We start from the raw sequence: 18,584 nt of genomic DNA on the forward strand, positions 1-18,584 counted from the left end.
CCCCCCCAGAAACAATAAATGAAAAACTCTTCACAGACTTGGAGTTTAGCATGGTTGAAGAAATCATTGGGTGATGGCATCTTCACTCCCACTCTTGTGTGAACAGCCGTGGAAGAAAGCAACTTTGAAAACAACACTGAAACATTTTAAGCTACTAATATGAGCATAGCCTGAGTCTAGACTCCCAACGAAGGGATCATCATGTGCCAAGCCAGACATGACCTCTACCCACCCTCTCCCAGCTTACAACACTAGCAAATATTGCTCTGGTCAATGACATTATCACTCTTGCTCTTGAAAAGAAAAGAGAAAATTGCTCCACAATTCGGCAAGTCTTAAGACTTGGGTAAGAAGAAACAACCTAAAGTATCGCCTTTCAACCATCCCACCTCCACACCTGATAAAGATTGGGTAATGAAACATTCTGTCCAGAAAGGTATTGTGTACAAAAGATTCCCAAACAAGAGTGAACTGGAGCTTTAAGAGGCTTTTTTTTCTTTTAAGTATTGCAAAATGTTCTGCGCACCGTTGCTTGTTCAGTCTGTTTACCTTGCAGGTTTCGGGAATCCCCCTTTTCCCTCCTTTTGTTTATGAGAATCAAAAGAAACATGGGAAGTTAATATTTAGCCTTCCATTCTGTTTATTTTTAGGAGGCAAAGGACTGAATTTGGACACATTTGGGCAGTCTGTAATGAAGCAACAATGTCTCCTGTCCCACTCATCTTCTGGACGGTTGCTCTAGCCCACACTGTCTTCGCAGGACGTGGTAAGCATCTCTAATATTTTAACAGGACAAAAAGCAAACAAACCAGTCTGTGATAGCTTAGAGACTGAAATGTAATGTAGTATGAGATTTTGCAAGTAATAACCTGTGTTTTCCTGGTGTTCATAGGAACCAACTCCTAGGGGCTGCAGGGGCTTCGCACCCCCCCATAAAATATTTGAGGGGACTGGACCTCCACAAAGTTGATGGGCATTCCCATTCAAATGGTGTGTGTGCACTGCATCATGTGATTGATTATGCAGGGCAGGGCTAACCTGGGCAAGATGATTCCTATGCTCTAAAGAGTAGTTGACCTTAATTTGTGTTGGAGCATGCTGGAAGGGACGCGGTGGCGCTGTGGGTTAAACCACAGAGCCTAGGACTTGCTGATCAGAAGGCCGGCGGTTTGAATCCCCACAACGGGGTGAGCTCCCGTTGCTCTGTCCCTGCTCCTGCCAACCTAGCAGTTCGAAAGCCCGTCAAAGTGCAAGTAGATAAATAGGTACCACTCCGGCGGGAAGGTAAACAGCTTTTCCGTGCACTGTTCTGGTTCTCCAGAAGCGGCTTAGTCATGCTGGCCACATGACCCAGAAGCTGTATGCCGGCTCCCTCAGCCAATAAAGCGAGATGAGTGCCGCAACCCGAGAGTCAGCCATGACTGGACCTAATGGTCAGGTCTTTTTTATGCTGGAATGTCACAATATTATCTAAGTCTAACAAGTCACTGAATTTGACCTGCTTTGCTTAGTATGCATCTGCTTCCATCATTTAATTCAGTTCAGGTGTGTTAACCTGGTATATCATGTGAGGCATGTGTTGTAAAAATAAAGACGCCAGCATTTGAGAGAAGCTAACTTGACTTTACCTCTCTTAGCAAAAATTTAGCTGGCACTTGTCAGAGAGCCGTAGCCTCATGAACTATGGATTAACTAAATCCCCTTTGCAAATCTGATTGCAAAGGTTATAAATGTGTGGCAAAATCTGGGAAACTGAATTAGTTCGGTATTAATTTCTAGCCTACATTTCTGAAAGCTTTCCTGTTTCTGCTTCTGCATCATCATAAATGGATTGTTAGAATATTAATTTTTAAAAGCCAGAGTTCAGAGAGCAAGCCATGATGTAGCCTTAAGCAGAAAAAAGTCACATAAAAAGTCAGTGGTAAATATTGTAACATGGTTGTGATTTATTTATTTAGTGGATAGCACCGGGCATGACTTCAGGGACATCAAATGTTTGAAAAGAGGGTGGGGAGATATTCACAAGGGCAGATATAATTCTGTGAGTGGTGCCTCAAAGAATCCAGTAAAAGAAAGGTGATTTTGGTCGGTGCGTTCTTATTGATAAAGCTTTCAGCCAAATAACTGGTGAATTATTTTCCCATCAGCACGTGTAGCAAATGGGTCAAGTGTAGATCTTCTCCCTGCCAATTTTTCAGTTTTTTTGGCAGGAGGAACAATATCCTTTCCCCCTCTTTCCTTTGAACTACTCCAAGAAGCAGTGCTAGCTGGTGGCTTTAGTCAAGGGCCCGAGGGTCAACTTCATATACTGATGGAGGCTGATGCGGGATTAAAATTGATCACAGTCCTGCTGCCAGTTATGCCTTCAGTACACCATCTTTATGGGACGCTGGTGGCCCTGTGGGTTAAACCACAGAGCCTAGGACTTGCCGATCAGAAGGTCGGCGGTTCGAATCCCTACGACGGGGTGAGCTCCCGTTGCTCGGTCCCTGCTCCTGCCAACCTAGCAGTTTGAAAGCACATCAAAGTGCAAGTAGATAAATATGTACCGCTCTGGCAGGAAGGTAAACGGCGTTTCTGTGCGCTGCTCTGGTTCGCCAGAAGCGGCTTAGTCATGCTGGCCACATGACCTGGAAGCTGTACGCCGACTCCCTTGGCCAATAAAGCGAGATGAGCGCCGCAACCCCAGAGTCGGCCACGACTGGACCTAATGGTCAGGGGTCCCTTTACCTTTACACCATCTTTATGTGATGAACCAAAGGCACAATGTGCTCATATTATTATTCCCTGTTTATTTGGTTGCTTCAAAACATGGGGATGCTATAGCTGTCAATGAATACAAAGCCTGATAAATAAAGTACTTTGTGTCTTCTAGTCTGTCCCAGACCACCTGAAATACCATTGGCTACTGCTGACATACAGAAGGAAGAATTCAATGTGGGAGAGGAAATTACATACCACTGTAACCCTGGTTATGTGCCTTACTCAGGCTCAAGGAGCTATACATGCCCTTGGTCTGGTAGATGGCCTATTGTTACATTTAGATGTATACGTAAGTACATTCTTTGTATAATGTGTCTTGCTGGGCTTCTTTGTTTACCATAACCTATTCGAGTAAGAACTATTCATTTTACAAAATACAAAGCAAACCTTGTACAGTGGTACCTCGGATTACATATGCTTCAGGTTACAAACGATTCAGGTTACAGACTCCGCTAACCCAGAAATATTACCTCGGGTTAAGAACTTTGCTTCAGGATGAGAACAGAAACCGTGCTCCGGTGGCGCGGCAGCAGCGGGAGGCCCCATTAGCTAAAGTGGTGCTTCACGTTAAGAACAGTTTCGGGTTAAGACCTCCAGAACGAATTAAGTTCTTAACCCGAGGTACCACTGTATTTAGTTTGTATACAGAATCTGTCTGTCTTCAGAAACCCTTCTCTCTAATGCTTGATATCTTGTCCCTACTACCTCAGCAAAAGTATGAGAATTATATTTTATTAACTTCACTCTGGAAGAGGCAATACATTATACTCACAGGGTGTGTTTTAGAGCTCAGCTGCGGTAACACTTTGCCACAACAGCTATTTCAAGCACTTGTAATAAGCTTCTGATTTCTGCATTGAAATCACCTGGATATCAGTGTAGATACATCATCACCATCACCATCATAATTTCTATTGTTTATACTCTGCCATTCTGGCTAGGTTGCCCCAGGCACTCTGGGCGGCTTCCAACACATAAAAACATAATAAAACGTCAAACATTAAAAAGTTACTGATACAAGGCTGCCTTAAGATTTCTTCTAAAGGTTGTGTAGTCCTTTATCTCCTTGAGGGCACCACTGCCGAGAAAGCCCTCTGCCTGGTTCCCTGTAACTTCACTTCTCACAGTTAGGGAACTGCCAGAAAGTCCTCGGAGCTGGACCTCAGTGTCCAGGCTGAACAATAGGGGTGGAGATGCTCCTTCAGGTATATAGGGCCAAGGCTGTTTAGGGCTTTAAAGGGTCAGAAACACCACTCGGAAACATACTGGGAGCCAGTGAAGATCCTTTAGGATCAGTGTTATATGGTCCTGGCAGCTGCTCCCAGTCACAAGTCTAACTGTTACATTCTGGATTAGTTTTAGTTTCTGAGTCAACTTCAAAGGTAGCTCCATGTAGAGAACATTGCAGTAGTCCAAGATAACCAGAGCATGTACCACTTTGGCAAGACAGAGATGGTGATGTGGTTAAATATAATAGTTTCAAGAAAGTAACGCTTAAATGTTTTAACTCAACCTACTTCAAGATGATGTTTGGATAGAAATCTCAACAAGCAGACATTTCCTGCCATAGGCAATTTCTCAAGGTGACCAAAAGCTATCTGTATTCTGTAATTGAGCCTAAAGCTGGATTGAATAAATCAAGGAAAATAACCCACATAGGAAAATCAGGAAGAAAGGTGCAACTATCTTACCCAAGAAAGGAAACTAGCTGGAAGTTTTCTGGTTCGGTGAGATTTAAAGAAAAAACAAAAAAGAGACAAGAATACATGTGGTTGGCCATAGAATCATAGTACAGTCGTACCTTGGAAGCTGAAGAAAATCCGTTCGGGAGGTCCATTCAACTTCCAAAACGTTTGACAACCAAGGCCTGGCTTCTGATTGGCTGCAGGAGCTTCCTGCATGCAATCAGAAGCCGCGGAGCCACATCGGACATTCGGCTTCCAAAGAACATTCACAGATTGGAACACTCACTTCTGGGTTTGCAGTGTTTGGGAGCCAAAACATTGAACTCGCAAGTCGTTTGGCTTCCAAGGTACGACTGTATTGTAGAGTGGAAAGTACCCCAAGGGTCATTTAGTCTAATGCAGGAAATGTCTGACTCCTGTCCACATCCTCTAGCTATGCAACCTTTTAAAATATCCATACAACAAGCTGTCCTCAGTGGTACATCCCCTCAATTTGTAATAGCTGTGGAATCCAAGGTGGAACAAACCCAAGTAGCGTTGTGCTGTGTTTCACAGCATAGTCATCATATGTTGATCATCCCTTCTAAATAGTTCCTGAGAATTGCTTTTAACAGCTATGCAACGGGCAGAAACAATAGTTAAAGCTTTCCTTGCAAAGATGGGGAAAGCTGTCACTATTGCTTTCTGCCTGCCATGTGGTTGTTAAAAGCATTTCTAAGGGAGGGTCCCTAGTAACATGAGCCTTATACAAAACTGAAGTAAGGCAAACAGTTCTGAATGTGACTTTATGATGTGTGACAGGAACATAGCTGCCAAGTGTCCCTTATTTGAAGGGACAGTCCCTTATTCCAGCGCCATGTCCCGCTGCTGTCCCTTATTGATGGATGTCCCTTAAATGTCCCTTAAATGATGTCCCTTAAATTTCAAAGGAAGCAGCTCCTCTCCCTCCCTCCCTGCCGGCCAGGGAGGAGGGAAGCTCCAACTGTGTTGCTTGGCTGTGTTGCTCACCCAATAAGAAGTCTAAGAACGACTGGGGGGTGAAGCTTGCATGCTTTGTGTGTAGCTAGTTAATGCAAGCTGAGGGGTTTTTTGAATGCTGGACGCCATTTTGTTGCATGTGCTGCTGCAAACTTTGCAGTGCAAAGCCAGGCCGGGGAGCCATCTTAAGTTGAGGCTGCATAGGCCTTGTGGTGCATGTGATTCAGATTCTATTCAGTTGAACCTCTGGTTACAAAGTTGGTTGGACAGTGTTCTCGAAGCTACCCAGCATGAGTTTGACCAGCCTGCAGGAGGACAGGAAGACTGGAGTGCCTAGAACAGGTGAGGCTGCAGGTCCCTTATTTTGGCTGCTGGTCCCTTATTTTCAAGGCTGCTGGTCCCTTATTGTCAAATCTGTAAATTGACAGCTATGGACAGGAACAGCTTTTGCACTGCAAGCTGCATCAGAGGAACAACTTAGGAACATTTGAACGCATCATTTCTGTTTTGCCAGTATTGTACACTGGTCTCAGGAGAGTGGCAAGTCCTACATATCAACTGCTTCCTGATATATTTAACTGCAGGCACCAAAAATTAAACACAGTAGGGTCTCAGACATGCAAAAACAGGTACCTGACCACCACTGAGCTACCACTTTTACTCTGTAGGAGTCCATACTATTTAGGGATTTGATGTACTCTTCACGTGGTCACATGCTTAAGTTCATTGGGTGCTAATCTATCCCCAAGAGATTGTTGTGATTAAAATACGCAGTGGCTCTTTTGGAATGACTTGAATGCCTGTGTTCTGGAAATGAACAAAAATAATGAAACATTGTCTTATACTAAAACAGCAAAAAGATGTTACTACCCTGGACCTTTGGAAAATGGAGAGACCGAACATTCAGAACTCACCTACCAGAATTCTATAAGCTTTTCGTGTCGTCCAGGGTAAGTTGTGCGGCGGTGTTCTATTTAAAGGAGCGATTCCAATCCCATGGATTTTCGCTGTCTCTGCCAGGGACAGGTAGCATATAGGCAAGAACAGTGGCGTAGCGTGGGGGGTGCAGGGGGGGGCCGGCTGCACTGGGCGCAACATCTGGGGGTTAGGGTTAGGGGGCGCAAATCCACAGGTTAGGGGGCGCAAATCCATGGGTTAGGGGGCGCAAATCCATGGGTTAGGGGGCGCAAATTACTTGCTTTGCCCCGGGTGCTGACAACCCACGCTACGCCACTGGGCAAGAAGATTAAAACCTCCACAGTCCTGTATATGGATCTGGAGAATGTTATGTTATTTTGTCTGAAAAGAAATAAGAACAAATAAAGTGTAGTTACAACAAATATCCATGCCCAAATGTCAAAAAGCTTGGCAAGGGCTGCTGAATCTCATTCCAGTGGATGAGATTGCTCTTATTTGGCCATCTGTTGGTGTAGGAGTATGTAAGCTTCTGATTTAACACAGAATTGTTCAGTGAGTTATATGTAGTTTAGGCTATATTGCACATTTTGGTGTTAATTGGCAAAAGTGAGAATAGCCTCAAAGGCGACTCTTGGCAATTTTCTAAGTACAGTATATATAAAGTGTGAAGTAAAAGAAACAGCACCAAAATCAAGGCCATTACTGGGCCATATTAGAAACTCCATGTGGGATGCCCAACCCAGCTGGTTTTGTTTTTTTGTCAATCACAAGTGCAAAATATTTTTTAAAAACTGCTGTTATAGATGTGTTTTATTTCTCAGGTATATTCTTCAAGGGAAGAAAACCGCCCAATGCCTGGCAGATGGACAGTGGAGTGAAAAAATACCCAAATGCCAACGTATGTGAGAAATGGGTTCGTTTTGTGTATGAAGATGTGACGGGCTGACTGACCCAATCACGGGGGTATCAAATGTAGCAACATTTGTACATGTGTAATGTTAAGACATCCTGGATATCGTGATGTCTTGGAACCAGGTTATTTGAAGGACTGCCTGAACTCCTGTCAGATTAGCTAATCGTTGAGGCCTTGCTTGTGGGCCCGCTGGTTAAGGTCCAAGGTCCATCAGGTTGGTGCTTGCAGGAGATAAGACCTTCTTAGTGACGGAATTCCCTTCGCACAGGAAGTGCGCTTAGCTCAATTGTTTTTAAATGATACACAGAAAAACCCATCTTTTTACATTCACTTTTAACTGATTAATTTGAGGTTCGTCTAGGGTATTAAGCATGATTTAACAGCTGGTGCTGTTTTTCTGTTCTATTTTCTATAATACAGCTACTTTTTAGAGAGAATTGTGAAATTTTCTTTTCATGTGCGTTTATGATATGAACAACCTGTGTGGTCTTGAAAGGTTATGTACAATTGCTTAAATAGATACTGTATGGGTACCTTTTCCATTCAAAACAGTAGAGTCATACTCTCAAAATAGATAATTGTACAGTACTTCTACATCCCCCCCCATCTGTTCTGGATTATCTCTCAATTCACTGCAGATGATTTGTGTGTGTTTGTGTGTGCAGGAGGAAAATTCTTTTCCCTGAGTGGAAGTCATTCTGTGTCTGCAATTATTTCATTGGATTCAACCCATTGGTCTCACACAGCACTTTTGATATCCACACATTGCGAAGTACCCAATCTCTTCTCCACCCCTATTTCCATATTTTTCATATGCTTCTATGTTCCTGATACATCTCCCAATGATAAAAGAGATAAAATCTGAGGAAGCAGCTTGCATTTTAAACTCAACTAAATCATGGCACCATCATGACGACAGGAATATTTTTTTTATTGCTGATTCTATTTCATTGCAGAAAAAGTTCGTGTATTTTAAAAATGTAAATAATAAAATGAGTTTCTGCAATCGTGCTGATATCTAGCCAGCCAAACTCTTAACAGGGCTTGTTTCTACAGCTTTACAGGTAGTCATTGTGGGCAGGGAGAATCCAGCAAGGCCCTTGATTTTGGCCCTGAGGTTCAGCTCTAGCTGCAACACTGCTTTCAAGCAAGCCTGTGCAGAGCTTGTCTAAGGCCCGGGGTGAGAGTCTTGTTATAATAAAGTTATAAACATCCCTGGCATGACAGTGTAAACCTCCTTAGCCCTCCAAGGCCAAGGCAATGTGTACCCGGCTGCCCCACACTCTGCATGGGCCTGCTTTCAAGTATAGTCATACCTTGGAAGTCAAACGGAATCCGTTCTGGAAGTCCATTCGACTTCCAAAATGTTCGGAAACCAAAGTGCGGCTTCTGATTGGCTGCAGGAAGCTCCTGCAGCCAATCGGAAGCAGCGGAAGCCACGTCGGATGTTCGGCTTCCAAAAATAGTTTGCAAACCAGAACACTCGCTTCCAGGTTTGTGGCATTCGGGAGCCAAAACGTTCAAGAACTAAGCTGTTCAAAAACCAAGGTACAACTGTAGTAGAACTCTCAGTTCTTAGAAAGAGAAAGCTTTAAAAAAAAATGATGGGGAAGACACTTGTTTAATTTTCTCTTTGTAAGAAATGAATCAGCATCATCCCTGCTGGTGAGTTATGTGAAGTACCAATTATATCCCGTGTATATTTGAAGTCGCCTCCCCTTTAATCCCCAAATGGCTACATTTCCCACTGATCTTTTACAATCATCCGTGAAACTAATTTTGGCTAAACATATCCAAAATGAGCTTCAATATAGGAACAAAAATTTATTGGGGGCTCAGTGTGTTTTGGGGAAAAGCCTGCAGACTTGGTGTACAGTTGCCATGTTTTGGTCTTTCACATTTACAATTCTCTTTAAGAGAAGTGCACTAGATGCCCACTCAAACTTTCCAGCCACCTTAGCTTATGTTAACTAATCGAGAGATTTTTTTTACAGGTGAAGCAAATACTCTGACGTATCAGATTGAATTCCGTAAGAACAGGAGTGTTTTATAAGATATTTAGCCAAATAGGCACAAGAGTAAAGTTTTTACACTGCGTCAAATAAATTAGCTTTTTCCTTATTCCTCCAGCTATCGTTTGTCCTCCACCTCCAGTTTCTGAATTTGGAGCCCTTTCTTACCATAAACTTGTGCCTGGAAATGTATCAGTCTTCCAAGACGTAATCAAGTTTGAGTGCTTATCGCCTCTTGCTTTGTTTGGAAACGAAACAGCCAAATGTCTGGCCAGTGGAAACTGGAGTGAACTACCTGAATGCAGGTGTAAGTCCTCTAAATATAATTTTGCTATTTGAAAGACTGCAAATTCTCTCTTTTTGCCTTCCCCCCATGGCCTCTAAACTATAACAATCTTTTTCTTCCCCCTAACACAGCCGTAGAATGTCCATATCCAGAGGAAATAGAAAATGGGTTTATAAACTTTGCTCTTCGTCGTACTTACAAATACAAAGAATCTGTGCAATATGGCTGTAATCCTCCATATGTACTGGATGGGGCTTCAGAATCCAGTTGTGAAAAAACAGGAACCTGGTCAATGAAACCAACTTGCAGAGGTAAAACTTAGCATCTGATGTATCTAACCATACGGCAGCTTTTCATTTTTGAAAAAGTGACCCAGGGAGGAATTCAGCATAACACTAGAGCAATTGTTTTCTCAGCGCAAGCTTTTCAGTTTGCCAAATGGAATGATCCCTTCCCTTCTCCCTTTGTGCGCCTTTCTAGTAATTCTGCAGAACCGCACGCTCCTATCAGTTTCAGGGAGCGAAGGGGTGTATTTGAGGGGGGGGAGTCTTGTTGTGGACATTCTCGTATGGCCTTCCACAAGCGAAATTAGTTAGTGGAATCCTGTTCCCAGCTTTTCGGATATCTTTATGTCATAAAGCTTATGTATTTTTCATGCAATCATAAAAGTCAGCCGGTTGTGAGATAATGAACCTAGACTGTAAATACAAATCAGTGTTGCCTGTTGTGTTGTATATGAATTCAGCATCTGTAAGCTCATAACTCTTGAGCTACCCTCTGTATAGATGCCCATTAGGACTCCCCTTCCAAGTTGTTATGTGTGCCTACCTTAACAAGAACAATTTCACAGTACAACGTGAACACATCCGGGTTGCAGTCTAGGCAAAGCTTCTTGTTGTTGTTTAGTTGTTTAGTCGTGTCCGACTCTTCGTGACCCCATGGACCAGAGCACGCCAGGCACTCCTGTCTTCCACTGCCTCCTGCAGTTTGGTCAAACTCATGCTGGTAGCTTCAAGAACACTGCCCAACCATCTCGTCCTCTGTCGTCCCCTTCTCCTTGTACCCTCCATCTTTCCTTTCCCAACATCAGGGTCTTTTCCAGGGAGTCTTCTCTTCTCATGAGGTGGCCAAAGTATTGGAGCCTCAGCTTCAGGATCTGTCCTTCCAGTGAGCACTCAGGGCTGATTTCCTTCAGAATGGATAGGTTTGATCTTCTTGCAGCCCATGGGACTCTCAAGAGTCTCCTCCAGCACCATAATTCAAAAGAATCAATTATTTGGCAATCAGCCTTCTTTATGGTCCAGCTCTCACTTCCATACATCACCACTGGGGAAAACAAAGCTAGATGTTATTAATGTGGTCCATTGTTTTGAGTGGGGCTTAGAAACATTTATCAGACTCTTAAATATATTACATGTATATTTATAATGATACGTAATAGTTATCTACAATAGGTGTAATCTTACGGTTGTCAGTAGTAGATATCGCTTCTTGCACGTGATCTGCTGCTTAAGAACATGTAAGCAATGCTTAGAGGGACAGAACCCTTTTGTCAATGCAGATAGAAGAGGTTGCTAAGAAAATAACAATGATTACTTGAGGAGGCTCCATCAGGCCAATTTTGCTTGATTTATTCATAAAGTCATTTGTCTGAATAATGATGTCATTCACCCCATAAGTGCATTTGTATTATTGCTGAAGCATCTGACTGATCCAAGATATGTGCTTGTTCAACCATACTGTTCGTATCTCTTTCCCACCCCCTTGTAGCACCATGTGCCATACCAGTAAAAAGGGCTACAGTATTATACAATGAGCAGAAACTAAAGGTGCAAGACCATCTCAGGGATGGAATAAAACATGGTGAGACCATCTGGTTTTTCTGCAAAAATAAAGAACAGCAGTGTAGTTACACTGTACCTACTCAGTGCATAGATGGCACACTTTCGGTCCCTGCCTGTTTCAAAGGTAAGATCAAGCTGGGTTTTCCACCCCCTTTTTGTAAAATAAATTTTTAAAAATCATTTCTTGTGGTCTATGTTAACCTGAAGCAAATTACTCAGCTGACAATTTAGTATGCTAAAGCAAAGTGGAAGAGGCGCTCTATTTTTGTGTTTATGCACTTCCTGTGATATATTGGGATGTGGTGATGTCTCAGAAGCTTGGGTTGATGAAAAGACTCCAAATATCCAGAGCACTGATCTTGAAACACAAGAAAACAACCACAGTCAGCCCCCGTCCAATGCTTTTGAGTGGGACTGAAGAACCAACATCTCATAAGTGGGGAAGAGGGATTATGTGCAGTCCATACAAGCAAGCCTAGCTCCTCCGTCCTAGGTAGAATCTACACACATTAAAAATGTTGTGAAAATGCTTTTATTTAAAAAAAAAAAATCGTTTTGAAAAATGCATTGAATTTGCTTTAGCTCACAGTCACCATCTAGTGTCACAATTGAATATTGCACTTTACAACACATTCAAAACGTTTTACAGTGGTACCTCGGGTTAAGTACTTAATTCGTTCTGGAGGTCCGTTCTTAACCTGAAACTGTTCTTAACCTGAAGCACCACTTTAGCTAATGGGGCCTCCCACTGCTGCCGGCACATGATTTCCGTTCTCATCCTGAAGCAAAGTTCTTAACCCGAGGTACTATTTTTGGGTTAGCAGAGTCTGTAACCTGAAGTGTCTGTAACCTGAAGCGTATGTAACCCGAGGTACCACTGTACTTGCAGCTGTATAGCTGAATCCCTAATCTCTCCTAAACAGCAATGGAAGTAGAGCAGGGGTCAGCAAACTTTTTCAGCCCCTCAGACCTTGTGGGGGGCCGGACTATATATTTTTTTGGGGGGGGGGAATGAACGAATTCCTATGCCCCACAAATAACCCAGAGATGCATTTTAAATAAAAGGACACATTCTACTCATGTTAAGACATGCTGATTCCCAGACAGTCCGCGGGCCAGATTTAGAAGGTGATTGGGCCAGATCCGGCCCCCGGGCCTTAGTTTGCCTACCCATGGAGCAAAGCACTAAAAGTACTGATATTAGTTTCAGTCTACAGAACTGACCTGATGGACCCGTGTTGTAGATAATTTTTTTTGCACTTAACAGAGCCAGTGTAAAGGGTTAGCCCATGTAGTTGAGCATCTGGCAAGGGCCCACATCCCTGCAGGGTTAGCCCACTGATGAGAGCACAATGAAATGATCTATCTGGGGGTCCTACAAACTCAGAGCTGGTCATTTTTTTAAAAAGCCAAGTCTACGGTGGTACCTCAGGTTAAGTACTTAATTTGTTCCGGTGGTCCATTCTTAACCTGAAACTGTTCTTAACATGAAGCACCACTTTAGCTAATGGGGCCTCCTGCTGCTGCCGCACGATTTCTGTTCTCATCCTGAAGCAAAGTTCTTAACCCAAGGTACTATTTCTGGGTTAGCGGAGTCTGTAACCTGAAGCGTCTGTAACCCAAGGTACCACTGTATTGCATCCCGATTTTCCCAGACAAAAAGGAAATGGCTTTGTCTGCGAAATAGTTATTTGCATTAGATTCTGGCCCAAACATCCAATGCTGCATTTAGCATATATGTAAATAAGAATCTAATTAAGACAAAACAATCAAGGTGGTTATTTTCTTTAGTGTTCATATCCTGAGAGCAGTGCTTTTTTCTGGGGGGACACACACCCCTAAACATTTTGTGAATCTTTGTACTTTTGTCCATTTACTGTATTAATTTCCCCTGATTTGAACTATAAAATGGTGATTTTCTTGAGTCAAAATGAGAGTACCCCTAAACATTTTTAAAAGAAAAAAAAGCACTGCCTAAGAGACAGCTCCCATCCTTGCCTAGCACAGAGCTTGGATAAGTGGCATAAGAAAAGAATTTAGGTTATCCACCTGCCTAATTTATTTCCTTCCTAAATTGACTTCAGAAACACTGGCTGATATACAAATAAATATGGCTAACCTGATCCAAAACACCCACCCCACTCACGCACGAAAACAAAGATCACCACAGCCAATCACAAACAAACAATCACACCCTAGGCCAACCCCAACCTCTCTCACCACCGAAGGAACACAAGTGAACAACACAAGCAACGCTGACACCAAACCCTACATACATTAAGCATAATAGAAACATCGCCACCCGACCCCACCCCCACCCATCTACCCTCCCTCCACCCCCCTTTCCCCCTTTTTTTCTTCTCCCCCAATGTCTCAACAAATGAAACGGATTTGTAAAAATGTTACATGGAAAAAAATACGAGGCATTACAATTACTTCTGTAAAACAAGAAAATCCTTAATATTATTTTTTTTAAAGAAACACTGGCTGACTCTTTTCACTTCAGGGCTGGTATTAGAGAAGCATAGTTCTTGAGCCCAAATATATATGTAGAGGAAAGCCCGAAATTATGTATAAACATATAAACAAATTCAGGTGGCAAGCACATACAAGGGGCTGTATCAAACATGGGTTCCATGAACTGACATCTGCTCATGAATTATTTTCCTCCACCTAAAGGCTCTCCAAAGGGTTGGGAGAACCTACCAAACATTGCAGGCTGTCTTATGGGGCTACAGTGGGGAAGGGAATCGACTGAAATCAGGAACTTTGTGTGAGCATTGCACAATTCCTATGCCAGATTTCCAGCAATTCCTTTATTTTTGTGGGGCATAGGAATCTGTAGCTGGGAGGACAAGAAAGGATAATTTGTCTGGGGGAGCTGCTTTTTGATCTCAGTATTCCCCCCCCCCAATGAATAAACCTTAATAATTTTATTTGGTATAGCTTTATTTGGAAAAAGAAAAATGCTATACTTTTGCCTGTTAATACACTAAGTTGCTTCATCTTTTGCATGGACTGATGATCACTGTTCTGCCCATCTGTACACAAAGCATATGAATGTATGTGTATCATATTTTGAGTTACAAGTATCTTAACTAAATGTTCATTTTTTCTTTAATAGAACGTGGGTGGTTTTCAACCTTGGTGAAAACAGATGTAGCAGACATGACACCATGCGAGAACATAAATTGAAGAGGGTATCTCCAAGTGTTGTTTGAAAAAAGATGCACATGAATGGTACAATAGAGTTCCTTCTAGATAACACCTACATGCAATGGAAGCACAACCCTACCAGCGGATTCTAAACTGCCCCTTTACAGCAACTTTCCATCAAAATTGCCTTTAAGCTACATCATCTTGTGCTAATTTTGTCCTCATTCTTTTTAAGAAACATGCTTTTAGCCTGTCTACAGGAAATAAACATGTAGCAGTTAACATACAGTTGAAAAGCTGCATGAACCAGCAGTAGTGGATTGCTCTGTTAATGTAACCAGGGTCTCTCTTTGTGGCAAATCAGTTTCAAGTTTGATGTAATTACATAATATTGCATTATTAGGTTTTAAATAATTTTCTTGATGAAAATGTTGTTAATTTGTGAGCTGGGCTAGAAAGGGCTAGCAACGAAGGGAGCTGACTACTGTTTTCTCCAGACTTCACCCAGCACAAGCACATCAGGGTATCTGCTACCTGAATGATCCGCTGTAGCCTTGTGGAATGGAACTTCCCCCAGGAGACACAGCCTGTGTAGACAATCGTTGCCCCTTGTAGCTGGGCTAGGGGAAAAACATCTGGGTTTTGAAACAAGATCTCTCTCATCCCTGTGTATCTTGACATACCTGTGGCAGGTTCACAGTGTTCGTCTGTGTGTCTATCCATGCTCCCAGGTGCAGCATGAGCTGTGCAGGTGTCAACTGGCTATTTTTTAGATTAATGTGGAAACAGTCCGCAGTCCCCTCCAGATTCTGCTGTCCCTGGGAGCCTGGTCTGATCAGGATGTTGGCTAAATAAGCAAATGCATGGACCACCTATTTCCTCAGACAGGCCACAACTGCTACAAATACCTACATGAATACACTCGGTGCTGCACACAAGCCAAATCAGGAGAATTGTATTCATAGTGAAGTCCCTGGTATGCAAATCTCACATACTGGTGATGAAGCTGATGAAGTAGTATGTGAAGACAGGCCTCTGAGAGATCCAATGTGGCTTGGGGCTTTTCAGTACAGTGGTACCTCGGGTTAAGAACTTAATTCATTCCGGAGGTCCGCACTTAACCTGAAATTGTTCTTAACCTGAGGTACCACTTTAGCTAATGGGGCCTCTTGCTGCCTCTGTGCTGCTGGTGCACGATTTCTGTTCTCATCCTGAGGTAAAGTTCTTAGCCCGAGGTACTGGGTTAGCAGAGTCTGCAACCTGAAGCACCTGTAACCTGAGGTACCACTGTATTGTCTTTGCCACTTTAGATTCAGAATTGCCCTCCAGTCCCCAATTTCCTGGGAATGGTGACTAGAATGGAATAGCAGGCATGGCCCCGGCAAAACAGGCTCTATCATTTATATGCTTCTCACATTCTTGATGGCATCAGCTATTATTTCTGAAGCCTTTTGGACCTGAGGGAGAAGGAATAAGGTAGGAGAATTGTGCAAATTGAAACTGGTGTCCTTCTCTGACAATGGCCAAGATCCATTGATCCCTGTTGGTGCCGAGACACAATGAAGCAAAGTGATGGAGTTCTGATCAGGCCTGTAGCTGGTGCTGTGGGTCTGATGCCACCCCACCCTTATGTCAATAAATTGTTACAAATTGCTACTGTATCCAGAAGCCAACACAATAGGATTAAGAAACGAAACATGAAAAAGGACAATAATAAAGTGTGTGCAGATCAAGCTACTTAACAATATACCAGTCAGAACATCTGGGGAGGGGGGAGAGACAAGGAACAATTATCTAGATATTTCCAAACTGACAAACAAGCACATACCTCCCTGGTGAAATCTACTTCTTTTTAAAACTATATCTTTTTTATTATTAAAGATTTGCTTGGGTTACAAAGCAAAATCTACACCTAATACTGTGTAAATAATACTTAAGCATTTAGTAAGAATGGTTTCAAGCATATGCTTTTTCACTGTTTAAAATATTTTTCTGTTTCACAACTAATGCATTGCAAAACAGAATACGTCAAGAAACATGCATGTGGAATGGCTCAAAATATCACAAAATGCTATTTGGCTGTTATATCACAGCAGGATTCAGGTTTTGTCATATTGATTTTCCAAACAAGAAACTTGAGGTTTTCTTGAATTCTACTTACCCCACCAATGGTGGCTCATTCATTCTACTTACCAATTTCCAAGATGGATGCATTAAAGTGCTTAAAACACTATTCTTCCACAGTAAAATGATGGTATTTTTGTAATTATATCCCTTGGCAAGTAGAATAAAAATTATTACCCCAAAGCCTCTGAAGCTGTGAAATGAATTTTGTGACTCACATTTCAAACATGAAAGGTTTGCGCAGAAACCCTGAAATATTGTACTGTGACTAGAAGTGTTTTCAAGAGTTTATTATGATGAAGCCTGCCTTTTTCTTTGTAGACAACTGAAAAAGTGCCTCAAGCTGTGCTTATGCTTCTTGTGGCAACCTGCTGTGGTACTTGCAAAGATAAGAGAGCATGGGGGGGGGGGTTTAAAAAAGCAGCAAGCTACAGTCTATCTAAATGAATACTTTTTTTACAATTCAAATTGTGAGTTGTATCACATTGGGGATTTGTACATATTCAACCATTGTATTTTCAGAATCAATACCTCTGGAGGGACAGTATGCAACATATGTTTAGTACAACGACTTTCTTTTGTAGTTGGATTATGGTGAGCATAGTGATATCTGCCTTTTCACTCTTGGATAGAAATTAGGCAGGTTATCAAGTCACATAAATCTGTACAGGAATTCCTTCCCTTTTACAAGCTGTTCTCTTCTTTAGTGCTTGAAAACCAAGCTATCAAAATACAGTAACACGATCCCTTCGGAAATTAGGCCCAGGTGTGACTAGTAGTTCCCTGGCCCTTCGTGTCTACTAGAGGTGTTGGGAAACTTTGGCCCTCCAGATGCGGTTGAACTACAGCCCCCATAATCTCTGATCACTGGTCATGTTAGCTGGGACTGATGGGAGTTGTAGTTCAGCAAAACCTGAAGCGCCACAGGGTATCTATCCCTATCTGAAGTATGTTTACCATGTACGTTCATGGAACAATATAAATAATAATAGCTGTTGTCACTTGATATTTAGCAACTTTTACTGGTCAATGACTGCTGAAACTGTATGGAGCAGAATTGGTTGGCATCCACCTGTCTCAGGATACAATAGAGTGTGCCTTTGGGACTGAAGTCAAACCGTCGGGAGAGTTACAGCACCTGCTGTGGTTGCAGAGACCAATAGCCAAGAGACAGCGATCCAGGCTGAGTTAAGCATCCTCATCCAATTTGCATTTGCTATGAGTGGCTCTAAGGACAAATTATTGGCCAAAAAGCAGGATACAAATATAATGTATAATAATAAGTAAATGAACTGAGTGGGATGGACGTCTAAGTAAATACGTTTCTGACTTGCAGTGAACGGTGGGAGAGTGGAGAGAATGGAAGAACACAAACACAAAAGTTTTCCCTTTCAGTACCTCAAAGAGCCAGGAAGTGTTCAGGCTGTCACTGAACATGCTGACACGAGGTTCCTTTCTAGCCCTTGGTAATATTCAGCAGAACAACCATGTTTTTCTGGCACTTCTTTACCCAAGACACCATCACCATCACAGGATACAGGCTACTGTAGAGTAAGTGACTGCAAGCAGACATAAAAGAATTTTAATAATGGGGAAGGGGGTGGGGGAAGGCCAGGCAGTAGCTCCTGGGAAGAGAAGCATGGACATTACTCTGTCACAGGGCTGGATTTAGGCCCTAGGCTACTGAAGGTAATGGGGCCCCTTTTATGTGTCCAGCTGTCCTTTGTCGCTTTTTTGTGTTGAATATATGCTATATGGTAATTTATGCACCTGGGTAAAGGTAAAGGTACCCCTGACCATTAGGTCCAGTCGTGGCCAACTCTGGGGTTGCGGTGCTCATCTTGCTTTATTGGCCGAGGGAGCCGGCGTACAGCTTCCAGGTCATGTGGCCAGCATGACTAAACT

At 42.6% G+C, this 18,584-nt stretch overlaps 1 protein-coding gene across 1 annotated transcript; it reads left to right on the plus strand.

The window, feature by feature from the left end:
* The first annotated feature begins 650 nt into the window (after positions 1–650).
* APOH (apolipoprotein H) lies at positions 651–14,984 on the plus strand. Its single transcript, XM_081899861.1, has 8 exons — positions 651–766; positions 2,876–3,052; positions 6,280–6,376; positions 7,166–7,242; positions 9,388–9,576; positions 9,687–9,866; positions 11,326–11,523; positions 14,524–14,984. Exons 1-8 carry the CDS (start codon positions 703–705, stop codon positions 14,592–14,594), a joined length of 1,053 nt encoding a protein of 350 aa, XP_081755987.1. The 5' UTR covers positions 651–702; the 3' UTR covers positions 14,595–14,984.
* The last annotated feature ends 3,600 nt before the right edge of the window (positions 14,985–18,584 follow it).

The sequence above is a fragment of the Podarcis melisellensis genome (genome assembly GCF_964234715.1).
Source record: "Podarcis melisellensis genome assembly, chromosome: 2".
Taxonomy (NCBI): Eukaryota; Metazoa; Chordata; class Lepidosauria; order Squamata; family Lacertidae; genus Podarcis; species Podarcis melisellensis.

Coding starts and splice junctions, on each gene's coding strand:
- APOH (XM_081899861.1), top strand. CDS start 703: ATGTCTCCTGTCCCACTCATCTTCTGGACGGTTGCTCTAGCCCACACT. Junction 9,867..11,325: donor AATGAAACCAACTTGCAGAG/GTAAAACTTAGC, acceptor ACCCCCTTGTAG/CACCATGTGCCATACCAGTA. Junction 11,524..14,523: donor GGTCCCTGCCTGTTTCAAAG/GTAAGATCAAGC, acceptor TTTCTTTAATAG/AACGTGGGTGGTTTTCAACC.